This window comes from Squalius cephalus (genome assembly GCF_949319135.1).
Source record: "Squalius cephalus genome assembly, chromosome: 15".
NCBI classification, from domain to species: domain Eukaryota; kingdom Metazoa; phylum Chordata; class Actinopteri; order Cypriniformes; family Leuciscidae; genus Squalius; species Squalius cephalus.
Window position 1 is genome coordinate 35,620,993 of NC_137136.1, and position 14,073 is coordinate 35,635,065.

Here is a 14,073-nt window from a genome sequence, read left to right on the forward strand (position 1 = left end):
GGTTGCAGGAAGAGAGCCCTCTGCACATTCTCTTTTACTGTTTACAGAGACCTCCATTGTGTAGTCGTGCTCCATTTCTCTGGCCTCAACATTCTTTTCAATATTAGGCAACAGATCTTTCCCTTTGGGGTCTAGTTTAAGTTTGGCAGGTTTAATCAGTTTTTGTGAAGTCATCGCGTGTCAAGTCAGTTGGAGCTACTCACTTCAATCTAACTTTTGGGAACAACTATAACGAGCTTCAGAAAACACGACTTCTCAACCCGGCATCTTCGTACAGCCCCCCCGGACGTCGAGGTCACTTCACTGAGTTGAGAAAAGCATGTAAAAGTCCTGGCAGAAAGCGATGCATAAGGATGTAGTGTAACGACACCCAGTTCCAGAAATGCACTAATATTTTGTTGGTAGTACCAGTTTATAACAATTATTAGTTAACACTAAGTTGTCAACACTTTGGAAAAAATATTAATTCGTTGTTAGTTTTGTTCACATTGTCATGTTAATTATAATCGAATGCATTTTGTTTTATTGACCACAATATTATCATTGATATTTGTTTGAGAGGGGCACTTTTGATTCATTCTGAAAAAGAGGCTCGAGCACCAAAATCTTTTGTAGGAGACTTTGAGCTTTGTAAGTTTGTAGATCTTATACATGCAAAAACAGCAACAGAACACACTAAAGAAAAAGAAAACATGAAAACGCATCATATGACCCCTTTAATACAAATGTAATACAACTATTATTAAAAACATGATGTATAAACTCAAGCTTCCATTGTTTTCCAAAAGTGAGCTTGAATTGTTTTTTCTTATTATTATTATGTAAAAAATAATTTTTCATTAGTCTTTGTCTCCCTCTGCTGGTACAACACAAACACAGAGATATTCAGGCTCTTTATTTATTCTGTAACAAAACTCCGAGCTTTTTGAGTTACTGTGCATTTATACAAATAAAATGAAGTCTTAATTTATAACAGTGAAGTCACTGTATCTTCAGTCTCTGTTGATTCTGTTGACTGTGAGTCTCTGTAGTGGATCCTTATTCACCATCAGATGATCATCACAAGATCAGACTGTCACCTATAACCTAAAATAAAACACACAAACAGTCACATATGCAGAATGAGATATTACATCTGTCACATCTTTTCATAAGAAAACTAAATCTATATTAATTCATTCTCAAACATGATCATATCGCTTCTATCTGATGCTCAAAGTCACTTTACAAAATCAAAAGCACATGAAAGGTCACTTTCACACAACGGACAGCTGATACAAAACCAGCAGAAATGATCATTACACTCACTACACATTTAATATCAGTTAATAACAACCCAAATCTCAGATTATCACACACATAAGGCATATTCTGTGGGACTGATAGCTATTTTCTATTTCTAAATAAAATTGTTCCAGATGGAACAAATGCTACAAATATATCATGAATTATTACAGTGGGTCGATCACCGCAGGATTTTTAATTTTTTTCAAAGAGCCCAAAAGAACAATTCTGCTGTCGCTAGCGTTTCAGGCAGGTCGTGTGTGGGTGAAATATCGTCCTCAAGAAGATGATTTTTGGAATATAATATCACACAGTGATGGCGAATAAGCATTTAGCGTATCTGAGAGAAATGTATCGGCACGTTGATCTGCCAGTCTCTTCAAAGGAAGATTACAAACGGTGAACGCCAATTGATTACACACGTCAACGGACTGTTATTTTGGTGGTTTGCTTCACGATGTGAGTACAGGACACTTTTACTTTATTGTCCCTTGTTGGCTTACATTTTTTAATTTGGTTAAAACAATATGGAGCTAGGCCGATATGTTTAGTCTTCCGCTTCTTGATTCTCGCACTGTGCGTTTGGTTGTCATGACAATGACGTAGTTTAGAGTGACACAAGATTGCGTTCATTTACACTGAACAAAACAATATCAGAGTCATCTTTGATACTAGGGGCTGAGGTGGGTCAGACCCATCATATTTTAAGTCTGCTTTTATGCGGCATTGTTTCTTTACACAGAACTTTTAAGCAGACACAGAGCCGCTTTAGAGCAGCCTTAACTCGGCTGTGTAAAGATGCCTATAGAGACAATTAAAGGGGAAAAGCTGAAAATAACATTAATATTATTTTCACAAAATAGTATGAGTAGAATTAAACTCATATTAAACAAAGTTTAAAGTTCAGAGACCTACAGAAACTGAAGTTGAATTTAAGTCTCAGACAAAATATTCACACACACACACACACACACACACACACAAACACACACACACATACGTTGTTACTGAACCTGGTACGATTTATTTTCTAGTCTACAATTTTCATATTTCTAGTGAGTAAATCAGCTATTTGAATTTTAAATGAAAATATGATGATGAAAACCTTCAAAAACTATTCTTACAATAGTGTCTCCAGTTTATAATGTGGATCATCCTCCAGATCCTTTAACAGCTTCACTCCTGAGTCTCCTAGTTTATTATCAGACAGATTCAGATATCTCAAGTGTGAGGGGTTTGATCTCAGAGCTGAAGCCAGAGCAGCACAACCTTCATCTGTCACACCACACTCACTCAACCTGTAGAGAACAATGACACACATTAAGCCTATATCCAGAGATAAACATGACACTTATAAATAACATAATGCTGTCAATATGAAATATATACAAATATTCATTAGTTCACATCTGTGAAAATACATCAGTTAGGATTAGGGGATTGACTTTAGAGTTTGTACAGTATAAAAATCATTATTTCTATGGAAAGTCCCCATAAAACATGGAAACCCAACGTGTGTGTGTGTGTGTGTGTGTGTGTGTGTGTGCGCGTGCTCAGGCATGTAGTAATAAATCTGATATGGTGACAGCCCTGGTTCAGGTGAAACACACACCACTTCCCTTTTTTCAGCTGCACACACACATTTTGAGGCAATGCTCACGCTTTTACAAGCGTCTGTTTGCATATGTTACGAGACCATCAAATGAACTGAAATGGTACAACATAACATACAAAAACCATAGAGACGCGGTGACAGTGCATATCAACTTAATTTAATGAAGTATAATGATTTGACATAAACAGAGCATGGTGGTAATAAAGTAACATAAAACAAACAGAAAAAAAAACCCTGACCACACATCTCTGTTAGGAAAGTGAAACTTGCCTACCTCCCGACTAGAAACAAAAGACAAGTTTGTTGTAAGTCTTCCGGGTCCTCTAACTGCTGCACTAAACTAACCCTAAACTACATAACATGAAAACCCATCACCATACCACTATCTCTAAATATAAATTATAAACTAAAAAACAACACAATTCGATCTCATACCGGGAACGTGTTTGTCAAACAAAATCATTAAATCGACACAAAAACCTCAACAAAGAACATAACGAGCCGTGCCAGCGAGACACCACGGAGCTGCGCTCCGTCTGCCGGCAGAAGCGGATGGGAAGTGAGAGTGAGAGAGAGCCCGAACGTCAAACAGGGCGTCTTTATAGAGGTTGCCCAACCCACAATCAGCAGCCAGCGGAACACCACGGTGTCACGGAACACACACAGGAAAAGGGTAGATCCAAAAGCAGTATTATTTATTAAGTATAATCCAAAATCGTAGTCATCCAGGCAGGGGTCAAAATCCATATAAACAGTCCATAAACAAGAAACACAAACAAGAACAAGCGTGAAAACAGACCTCAGAAGTGACGTGCCAACAAGGACTCCGTGACAAACACTAAACAGACAGGGTATATATACACAGAAACTAACAAGGTGATAAGAAACAGATGAGTGCAATGATCAGAATGAGTCCAGGCAGGGATTATGGGAAATGCAGTTCATGACGTAAGGATGACAAAATAGGGAAGAGAGACCTCTAGGGGAAAACCAGGGAACACCAACCAGACACTGTGACACACGGAGCCTCTAGGGGAAACAGAAGGAACAGCATCAACGCAACAACGGACAAACACTGTTCACTTCACTCTTAATAGCGTAACACCCCCACCCTTAAAAAAAATAAATTGGGGGTTTAAATTGACAATGTAATTAATAAATATTTACAAATGAACATATTTACAAACATTAGCATTCAGCAATGGCTCCAAAACCCTGCTAAACTGAAACAGAAAAAACAGAGAAAAAAAATTAATGTGCAAAAAATACATGATATATATCCCACAATTTATTTACAATGATATTCCCAACAAGCCCGAGACAAAGCATCTGCAACTACATTGTCATGTCCTCGAATGTGCCTAATCTCCAAGTTATAACCTTGCAGAATCAAACTCCACCGCATTAAGCGCTGGTTACAATTGCGCATGCGATCGAGAAAAACCAAGGGGTTGTGATCTGTTTATACCACAACCGGACATGCAGCACCTCCAACATAAACCTCAAAGTGCTGGAACGCAAGCACAAGAGCAAGGGCTTCCTTTTCTATAGTCGAGTAAGCACGCTGATGACGGTTAAATTTGCGCGAAAAGAAACAGACAGGTTGTTCAAGACCATCCCTGTCCTGTTGCAAAAGAACAGCTCCTGCTCCCAAGTCACTCGCATCAACAGCGATGGAAAAAGGCAGGGAAAATCAGGAGCGGCTAGCACAGTAGCAGTAGTCAGCAGTGCTTTAACAGACTCGAAAGCAGCTTGACTCCGTGGAGTCCAGTTGTAGGTCACTTCGAACTGAGCAAATCAGTGAGGGGCGAGGCAAAGGCAGAGAAATTTTTGCAAAATGACTGATAGTAACCTACCATGCCAAGAAAGCGACGGTGTTCGCGGCGGGTGGTTGGAGGAGGATAATTCAAAATCGCCTTAACTTTAGACTGGACAGGGCGCACCTGCCCACGGCCAACCACTTTACCCAGATATATCACAGTAGCCTGGCCAAACTCACATTTAGCCAGGTTAATGGTTAAATTAGCTTCCGATAGCCTGCAAAACACAGTTGAAAGATGGGCCATATGCGAAGGCCAGGTGGCACTATGGATCACCAAATCATCCAAATAGGCCTCGCAATTAGGCACACCATCAAGAACCCCGTTGATTAACCATTTGAAAGGCGGCGGGAGCGTTACGAAGGCCAAAGGCCATGGCGGTATACTGTAGAAAGTGATCTGGCGTCACAAAGGCTGAGATTTCTTTGGCACAAAATGTCAGCAGAATTTGCCAGTAACCCTTCAACAGGTCGATTTTACGAACAAATACAGCTGAACCCAGGCGATCAACACAATCGTCAATACGCGGTAATGGGTAGCTGTCAGGTTTTGTAACGGCATTCACCCTTCTAAAATCGGTGCATGGTCGGTTCTAAAATCGGTTCTAAAAACGCATGGAACCATCACTCTTTGGAGCAAGTAAACATGGCGAACTCCATGGGCTATTACTAGATTCGGTAACACTTTACTTAAAGGGGTGTGCATAAGACTGACATGACACCTTCATAATCATGACATGGCAGATGTCATAAATATGAAGGAGGTCTTATGCATGTTTATGACAACAGTCATTAAGTGTCATTCGCTCAATTATGACATTTTTAATGCAAATATGACATTGTTTGAGATGTCTTTGTTATGACAACTTGACATAAACCAATACATCATAACCTGTCAGTGTCTTGACAACTTGACATTACCAAGACAACATAAATTGTCATAAATATGTCATAAACATGACATAGCAGATTAATTATCAAACTTAAGAAACCACTTAGCTTTATGGGTTAACATTTCATTAAACTGTCAGGTGGTTGGTTTTGACATTGGCTGTCATGAGGCCATTATAACTGTGTCATGAATGTTTTTCTTGACCTCAACTACAGTGGTACAAATTTAATTTGTCATTAAAATGTTATAATGGCTTCATGACAGCCAATGTCAAAACCAACCACATGACAGTTTAATGAAATGTTAACCCATAAAGCTAAGTGGTTTATTTAGTTTGATAATTAATCTGCTATGTCATGTTTATGACATATTTATGAAATGTTGTGTTGTCTTAGTAATGTCAAGTTGCCATAACAAAGACATCTCACACAATGTCATATTTGCATTAAAAAATGTCATAATTGAGCGAATGACACTTAATGACAGTTGTCATAAACATGCATAAAACCTCCTTCATATTCATGACATGTGTTATGTCATGATTGTGACGGTGTCATGTCAGTCTTATGCACACCCCTTCAAGTAAAGTGTTACCCTAGATTCTGCAATGCCATTTTCCAACATGAATTTTACCTCACTCTGAAACAACAACCTTTTATGTGGGTTTGTGCGATAAGGATGCTGTTTGATTGGGCATGTGGACTAGTGTTGCACGGTGTACCGATACTTCAAAAGTATCGCGATACTCGGAAATTAAAAACATCACGATACCTAAACTTATCAGTATCGATACTTTAAAAAAAACAAAAAAAAAAAACGCCTCCCTATGGACGTCTGTGTTTTTTCCTGACGCACGCAGCAAAGAACCTGCCGCTGTCAGTGTCATGTGACAAAACACTACAGCGAGATGGCTGCATGTGCGAGCACAAGTGGTCCACGACTCGTAGAAAAAGATGACGCGAGGAGTGACATATGAAAGTACGTTGCCTACCTTGCTCTGTTGCACGGTGCACCGATACTTCAAAAGTATTCCTAATTCCTAAATGTATTAGTATCGATACTTCTAAGAATGACCGCGTTCCGGCCGGCGACACACTGGCTGCGTGGCGTGTCCGTTTTTATTTCAGCTGCCTGCGTGACACACGAGTCTCAGGTGCAGACGCGCGGAAAGCGCGTGCATGCCAGAAATAGAACCGACGCCTATTTTTCACGCGACACGCAAGCGTGTTGGAAGCGTTTTCAGGCAAAATACAATAGGAAAATATGTTTCTATGTCATTTTGACACGAATACATATTAATAAATTACATTTTGATGTTTGAAAGTCTCTAGGTTTTGACATAAATACAATATAAATGTAATTAAAAAAAAATATTATCGATTTTCAAATATTGCACCTCTCAATACAGAACGGAATATTCTGTAGCCTATTTTGCCGTCAACACTGCAGACGTTGTCTTTGCTGCTATATATTTATGTTTAACATGAAGTAGGCCTTCCACAACTCTCTCCCCATATGTCAAATATATCACCAATGAGGCTTATCATATGTTACCAATATTAGCCTAAACATTGTTTAATACCGCTGTTCATATTTTTATTCAAAGTTCAGAATCAGTTATTACTGGTAACTCTTATGTTTCTTATGATAAATGAGATAATGCTGCAAAATTTATATATTTTTTTACCTTGAATGTCATTGCTCTAATTTATTTTTTATATTTTGATATTTCATATTTTGTTCAAATGTTTAATATATCTGCTGTTCATATGTTCATTTATTAGTGTGTTATATGATTAGAATGTTGTCCCGGTTTTAAAATAAAGCACAGCAATGATATTTGAGAGTGTTTCTCCCTTTTCAGGAAAAGTATCGAAAAGTATCGAAATCGCAATACTTGACTGGGTATCGGTATCGAAACAATAATTTTGGTATCGTGACAACACTAATGTGGACCCCACATCAATGTCATGTTCAATTACCATTGTACGACGAGGCACATCAGGAAACAAACTCTCATGTTGTTTAATCAAGGAGATTAAGTCATTACATTCTAATGTGGATAAACTAGACAAAAATGAATCTAGGTCATTAAGAACCTCAGAATTCTTCATTCTCCCTTCAATAGCCTCAGCCGATGGAGTACGACCCTCATCTTCCAACAAAGCACTCGCCACAGCACCCGGTTGTACCGGCGGAGACACATTTTCAGCTTCTGCTGTAACCACCAGCGAAGAAACAACTTCAGCACCACACTTCTTGGACAACGCCACTTCCGTTGCATGAGCATCATCATTTCTGACATTTGAAGTGCAAGGAGATTTGAGTTCAGAAATTGAACCTTCTCCTCGATCACAATACAACTTCAAATGGTTAATATGGCATAGTGTGGTCTTTCTCCTTCGATCTGGAGTAGAGGTGACATAATTCAAATCATTCACTCGCCGTTCAACACGATAAGGCCCGCTGTAACGAGCCTGCAAAGCAGAGCCCATCACAGGAATCAACACAAGAACTTTATCACCAGGACTGAAACTTCGAGAAACAGCCCTCTGATCAAACCTCTGCTTCATTCTCTTCTGACAGAAACCTAAATTGTCCTTAGCCAACTGACATGCACGACTGAGCCTATTATGCATGTTGGACACATAATCAGACAAACTGAGATACTCTTAAGGCTCAGCGAGCCACGACTCTTTCAACAGCTTTAAAGGCCCACTAACCGTGTGCCCGAAAACAAGTTCCGACGGGCTAAAACCCAAACTCTCTTGTACTACCTCGTGCACAGCAAAAAGAGCAAGCGGTACACCTTCATCCCAATCACGCTGGAACTCGAGGCAGAAACACTTGAGCATATTTTTCAAAGTTTGATGGAACCTCTCGAGTGCACCTTGAGTTTGCGAATGATACGGGCTGGATGTAACATGGTGGACCGCGAGCTGGCGCATAGCTTGTGCAAACACATGGGACAGAAAATTGGTACCGCGATCTGTCTGAATGGTTGTCGGAAGGCCAAAAAGAGAGAAAAAAACCATCAGGGCTTTAATGATGACAGGGGCTGTAATTTTACGAAGCGAAATGGCCTCTGGAAAACGATTCAAGCTACATATTATGGTGAATAACCATTGATTCCCAGACTTTGTTCGAGGCAATGGGCCAACACAGTCTAATATAATGTGTTCAAAGGGCTCAGACGTAACAGGAATCGGCTGTAAAGGCGCAGGCGGAATCACCTGGTTGGGTTTACCAGTGACCTGACATACATGACATCTCTTTTAATACCTGGCCAAAAAAAAAATGGCTTAAAATTCTGTGAGTGGTCTTATTTACGCAGAGATGACCCGCAAAGTAATGGTCATGAGCTAAACTCAAAACTTTATCACGAAAAGAGACTAGAACAACGATTTGCAAGAGAACTCTCCACTCATCTTGCGCTGAGGCCATAAGAGGTCTCCACTTGCGCATTAGGACGCCATCTCGTAAAAAATAGCCGTGCGGCGAATGCTCAATGTCTTCTTCAGACATAGCTTCTGAAAAGAGAGAAGACAGAGACGGGTCAATTTTCTGTTCCTTAATAAGCTGCTCTCGACTCATAGATAAATTAGGAACATCAGAAGGAAATGACAGTGAAGCAGAATTCAAAAGTAAATCACTATCGCTAGAGAGTGAAGGTCGAGCAATAAAAGTATCACTAAGATCAAATTGATCCTCAATTTCATTCTCTTTTTCGTTTCTCGCCATGGCACGAGTAACCACGCTAGAGGGAAAAACCTCGGGGAAGTTAATTGACAGGTCATCAGTACATGTTTTTAGAGATGCATGAGACACTATGAGGCATGGCAAGACTTTTCCACCACACAAATCGTTACCAAGTAGCACCGCTACGTTTTCAATAGGCAAGGAGGGGCGTACGCCTAAGTCAGACTTAAGAGAAATCTCATGCAGAGGGACGTTAACATAACCCATTTCGAATCCACGTACAAGAATACTATCACCAGTAAAAGTCTTATTACTGAAAGGCAACACATCTTGTAAAATAAAGCTCTGTGAGGCACCAGTATCACACAGAATTTTTACCGGAATTTTTAAGCGCTCACTAGACTCACCGGGCAAAGAGACGAGCAGGAGTCAGATTCTGATGCTCACTAACATGGGTAGCGACTGTTTGAGGAAGACCGTTTTTAAAATCTTCAAGAATAATCAAATCACGAAGAGATTGGAATGTTGTTACATCTTGAGAACTAAGCCAGCGATCAAATAGCATTTCTCTAACATACTCAACATATGTGAGAGCTTCAGGTTTATGATAACTACGAAACTTTTGTCGATAAGCCTCTGGCATAAGAGCATAAATGCGTAAAACAGCATGTTTGACTTTTTCGTAATCTGCTGCGTCTTCAAGAGTTAATGAGGAATAAGCTTCCTGCGCTTTTCCAGTGAAAACACATTGCAACGTCATGGTCCAAATTTCTTTGGGCCATTTAAAAGTCGTCGCTACTCGCTCAAAATGTGCAAAAAACGTATCAACTTCGCTCTCATTAAAAGGTGGAACGAGGCGAATGTTACGAGTTATGTCAAATTGATCTGGCGTGAATGGAACACCAGCTTCACGGGCCTTCAGCTCAAGTTCTTTAATTCGTAATGCCTGCGCAAACTCAAGATCTTTCAATCTCAATTCGTGTTCTCTTTTTTCTCGTTCTTGTGCTGTCTGTCTATCAGCCTCCAACCTAGTTCCCATTCAATTTCCTTTTCTCTTAACTGTAAACATTTCAATTCTAGTGCTGCTTTACTAGGTGAAGGTGAAGGGTCAATAGGAAGACGTTTACCGTGAACAGGCGACGTAGATACATAAGGAGACGCTTTCCCAAACACTCCAAGTTCTCGCAAATCTTCAATAAGCTTATCCTGAAGCTCAGCCTTGGAAGGGCTACCACTCACCTCAAGCTTATAGTGGCCAGCGATTCTAACAAGGTCATCGCGCGTTACAAAACATCCTGTGAAGGAGCAAGAATAAACGCGTCTAAATCAAACATTGCGAGTGACACAAAATTCCCTAACCGAGCAAAAAGTCGAGGAAATGCAAAAAAAAAAAAAATCACCGAAAATCTACGGCACAAAAAGAGCAAAGGGCCATCACAACAAGCTGATGAGAACTTACAGCGCGCAGTGCGACCACCACAGAAAAAAGATTTTCACAAAGGGAAAATCGGACTTATTCAAAAATGCCAAAAAATGCCAAATATGGTTCAAAACCCGGCTAAACGAGCCCCCATTTATATGTTACGAGACCATCAAATGAACTGAAATGGTACAACATGACATACAAAAACCATAGAGACGTGGTGACAGTGCATATCAACTTAATTTAATGAAGTATAATGATATGATATAAACAGAGCATGGTGGTAAGAAAGTAACAAAAAAAAAACAGAAAAAAAACCCTGACCACACATCTCTGTTAGGAAAGTAAAACTTGCCTACCTCCCGACTGGAAACAAAAGACAAGTTTGTTGTGAGTCTTCCGGGTCCTCTAACTGCTGCACTAAACTAACCCTAAACTACATAACATGAAAACCCATCACCATACCACCATCTCTAAATATAAATTATAAACTAAAAAACAACACAATTCAATCTCATATCGGGAACGTGCTTGTCAAACAAAATCATTAAATCGACACAAAAACCTCAACAAAGAACATAACGAGCCGTGCCAGCGAGACACCACGGAGCTGTGCTCCGTCTGCCGACAGAAGCGGATGGGAAGTGAGAGCGAGAGAGAGCCCGAACGTCAAACAGGGCGTCTTTATAGAGGTTGCCCAACCCACAATCAGCAGCCAGCGGAACACCACGGAGCCTCTAGGGGAAACAGAAGGAACAGCAGGAGTATCAACGCAACAACGGACAAACACTGTTCACTTCATCTTTTAATAGCGTAACAACAAGCATTACAAGGCAAGTTGATTAACTAAAAAACCTCTTCACTGTATCCTGCAACTGTTGTCTAGTTTGTAGTTCGTCCGGTTTATTTAACTGTTAGTTTTACTTTCTTTTGGGAGACAATAATATAGTAAGATGTAAATGTTCCTCTTCAGGGAGACTCCTCACCGCTGCCTTCTACCGCCGGCAGGATCTGACGGCTCAAGCTGGAATCTGTCGCTGAACCACCAGATGGGGCTTACACCAAAGATATATTGTATACACTATCTACTGTACAGTCCTTATTCACTCTGAGTCTTTATGGTAGAGATAATCTTACCCCAGTTCCTCCAGTTTACAGTGAGGATTCGCCAGTCCAGCAGAGAACAGCTTCACTCCTGAGTCTCCTAGTGTATTCCCAGACAGATACAGTGTTCTCAGGTGTGAGGGGTTTGATCTTAAAGCTGAAGCCAGAGCAGCACAACCTTCATCTGTCACACCACACTTTAACAACCTGTAGAGAACAATGACACACATTAAGTCTTTATCCAGATATAAACATGACACTTAAAAAAAAAAAAAAAATAATGCTGTCAATATTGAATATATACAAATATTCATTAGTTCACATTGTGAAAATACATCAGTTAGGATTAGGGGATTGATTATAGAGTTTGTACAGTATAAAAATCATTAATTCTATGGAAAGTCCCCATAAAACATGGAAACCCAACGTGTGTGTGTGAATGTGAGTGTGCTTAATGTATTTGTAAGAATTTTAAGGAACATTGTGTGTGTGTGTGTAGGCAGGGGAGGATTGGGATGATTCTAAGGGTCCAGCAGAACTCCATAATTTCCTGGATGATTTTGGTTTCTACTTCGTAAAAAAATATTTTAGGAAGCACGCTATAAAGAACGGGTATTCATTATAGTGTGTGCCAAGTGTGTGTGTGTTCGTTCGCAGGTTATTCAAATATGATGCAGTGCGGAAACGGAAAATCAAGAAAATCAAAAACCAAGCGACAGTAAAACTAGTCCAGTGATGAATATATTTAGGCTTTCTGAAGCCTTGCACCCAATTTCTGTGAGGACTCGATCAAAATGTATGATGTTGTTCTAGTCATAGGTATACATTTGTAATGATGTCCGATTCATGAATGAATCATTTGATTCGGTTCATTGCAGTGAATAGGAGAAACCTGTTTAAGGGGAACATGGTAACTCTAGCCATTTCTTCGCTGATTTTCACTTTTGTTGTCACGTGTTTTCTTAACGAGCTCCCCCTACCATATTTCACAACATTGTAGTAAAAACATCTCACTTGCGGCACCCTCCTCCCCCTTTCTACCGCTGCTCATGTGCATTTGCTATTTGTCACGATCCACACACGGGAAAACAGGAAAAGTAGATCCAATTGCAGTATAAGTTTATTAAGGGAATCCGTTACATCATAATCCAGTCCAGGCAGGGGTCAAAACTAAAGTAGCAATCCAACATAAACAAGAACAAGAACAAGACAAACGGGCAAAAACAGACCTCTGAAGTGGCGTGATAAATACAAGGACTATGTGACACACACTAAAACAGACAGGGTTATATACACAGGGAATCGACAATGATAATGGGGAAATGGCTGAGTGCAATGATCAGTGATAAGGGACAGCTGAGTGCAATGATGAGACAAGGATCGTGGGGAATGTAGTTCAAAATGTGACAGACACCGTGAGGAAGGAGGACATCTAGTGGACACCTGGAGAACACAACCTGACACCGTGACATTATTATGGGAGCCGGCCAACTTTATTGTGTGGATCTATGTCTACCGAGGTGGGTAATACATCATACACAGTATCATAAGCCGTGTGTATTTATATTGAATTGCCGTAAAGCAGTTTGTGTTTCTTGCTCGTTCTCGCTTTTTACGAGACTTCCTATTTCCAACTTACCGGGACGTTAGTCCCCATGTTTCAAGGTTGGTTTTCCCCCGGGGAACGCTGGGGGGTGCGGGGAAAGTCACCATTCTCACCAGAACAGGTTATTTAAATGGATAGTTCACTTTAAAATTAAAATTCTGTCATCATATACTCACCCTCATGTTGTTTCAAACCTGTATGAATTTCTTTCTTCTGCTGAACAGAAAGGAAGATATTTAGAAGAATGTCAGTAACTGGCAGTTTCTGGTCTCATTGACTTCCTTAGTAGGAAAAAAATATACTATGGAAGTCAATGGGACCCAGAAACTGTCTGGTTACTGACATTCTTCTAAATATCTTCCTTTGTGTTCAGCAGAAGAAAGACATTCATACAGGTTTGAAACAACATGAGTGGTGAGTATATGATGACAGAATTTTCATTTTTAAGTGAACTATCCCTTTAAACCTTCCAAATGATTTCTAAACGGATTTATTAAGTTGAAATAGTTGCCAAGTTCCCCTTTAATAAAAACCAGTCTAGATGATTCATTCATAAATAGAACTGATTTGGTTTACCGAATTCAAATCACTGATTCAATGATCCTGTCCATGTTTTATTGAACACTGTTCC

The 14,073-nt window shown here is 39.9% G+C and overlaps 1 protein-coding gene across 1 annotated transcript in view; it reads right to left on the reverse strand.

The window, feature by feature from the left end:
• Positions 1–400: 400 nt before the first annotated feature.
• Positions 401–14,073, reverse strand: part of LOC307172575 (NLR family CARD domain-containing protein 3-like) — an 81,625-nt gene continuing 67,952 nt past the window's right edge. The window contains exons 10-12 of the mRNA XM_079895078.1: positions 11,870–12,043; positions 2,409–2,582; positions 401–1,086 (exon numbers count right to left, since the gene is read on the reverse strand). Coding sequence (XP_079751204.1) covers positions 1,080–1,086; positions 2,409–2,582; positions 11,870–12,043 — 355 coding nt within the window. The 3' untranslated portion in view covers positions 401–1,079. The remainder of the gene's footprint in view (positions 1,087–2,408; positions 2,583–11,869; positions 12,044–14,073) is intronic.